The following is a 1735-nucleotide window of genomic DNA, read 5'->3' on the forward strand; positions in this document are numbered from 1 at the left end:
TGTTAGTGTTAAGTCATTTTATTTAACCAGTATACCTTAGTTTGGTTATAATAAGGTCATTATTTTTTTAACTTTCATTTTTATGTAACATCTGTTTTATTTCAGTTATTATGGAGAGAATTAAATAAAGTAAACATTGAGGGATCAACTTGCTTCTATTCATGTTTCTATTTTAATGGTAAATTATGCTATGGATCAGAAGTTAAGTTATTTTGATTTATTTTTATCCTAGAGCATACCAGATATATTTTATTATCATTGCAAGGTTTCAACTAAGAGCATGTAGGAGGAAAGAGTTTCTTTCTATGAATATTGATGCCTTAACAAGACAAGAAAATAGGTTATATTTATTTACAGTTAGATTTCTTAGTGCAGTAGTAACAGTTAGTTATTTATTAATCAGGATATTTGACTTCTTTTGCCTTGATGATTGTGCATTATATTTTCTCAGAGATCTATTTTATTTTAGATACCGTTTAATAGTGTTTATTCTATTGTCTAAAAAATCAACTTTTTATCTCTTAAGATGTCAATGCTCAATGGTAAAAGGAAAATTTGCACCTTGTTCGCGTTATGAGATCAAAATCTTCACACGCAAAAAAGGCTATTTTCATAGCCACAATTCTGTTAAAAACATTGTTAAGCAAATGGAAAAGTAATTAAGTGTAATTATTTTTATCTTCTATTTATATTTAAAAACAAATAACTATTTACATTTGATTGGCGTTTTTACTTTATTGGAGTAGAATAGTATTCTGTTTTAGAAGAGGGGCATATAGACATAAAATATTTCCGCTAATTGTATGATAAGGTCATTGTCGTGGTGCCGCATATGCAATTGGACTAGTCCCACTATTTCTTAAGGCCCCACCAATAACAAATACACGTTTGTTCTTTTTATAGCCAATTTCTTTATAAGAAGGTATGATGATAAGGATATCAACCATTACAAAAAAATAAGGATAAAACGCAATAGCTAATCCGTAATCCGTAATCCATTACAAAAAAGCTAATCCTTAATCCTTAATCCATTACAAAAAAATAAAGGTAAAACGTAATAGCTAATCCGTAATCCGTAATCTTAATCTGTGTAAAACGAAACTCGTTACGGGATTGGTTGATTTTTTTTCCCCCTGAAAAGGATTAACGTTGGCATATAAGTTGTGTTTCGGTTTATTCTGGTCAGTACAGCGTTCGACGCCACACGACAGCCTGAACCCCTGCGCAAATTTTTATTGAAAAATGAGCGTGTCATCAACTACAACTACCGTAAAACTGCAAGATGGCGACGTTGAAATTCCGTTCGAACATCGTCCCGACATCATAGAATTATTGAACCGGTTGCGTCCGACACCGGTTCATTTGCCGATTCAGGTATAAATAATAGAGATATATAAAAGATTATAAACATAGAGATGAATAATGTATAATAATAAATTATTTTTAGGTGAATTGTATCAGTTCCAATATAGCGATGGAGGAAGTCATAGAAATTCATACTGACGATGAATTCGACTTTGTTATGGAGTCAGATTCGGAGGATCCAACAGCTTCTGAGGACGAGTCTGACTCTGAGTCTGAGTCTGATCGGACTGAATCTGAAGTGGATGAGACGGAGTCTTCAGAGGAATCCGAAAGCGATGATGACCTCCATGATCCGAATTATATACCCGGCGTTAGAGAGGTCCAAGTGGTATTAAATCCGGTCATGCGTTTCAATAGAAACGGACGATAA

General features: G+C 33.0%; 1 protein-coding gene across 1 annotated transcript; it reads left to right on the forward strand.

The window, feature by feature from the left end:
- Positions 1–1004: 1004 nt before the first annotated feature.
- Positions 1005–1735, forward strand: LOC149885487 (uncharacterized). The gene is made up of 2 exons (XM_090093302.1): positions 1005–1374; positions 1448–1735. The coding sequence occupies exons 1-2, from the start codon at positions 1243–1245 to the stop codon at positions 1733–1735; spliced, it is 420 nt and encodes a 139-aa protein (XP_089949428.1). The 5' UTR covers positions 1005–1242.

The sequence above is a fragment of the Hydra viridissima genome, unplaced genomic scaffold, assembly GCF_058129835.1.
Source record: "Hydra viridissima isolate aposymbiotic clone 2 unplaced genomic scaffold, HvirCarnegie_v1 scaffold_7, whole genome shotgun sequence".
NCBI classification, from domain to species: Eukaryota; Metazoa; Cnidaria; class Hydrozoa; order Anthoathecata; family Hydridae; genus Hydra; species Hydra viridissima.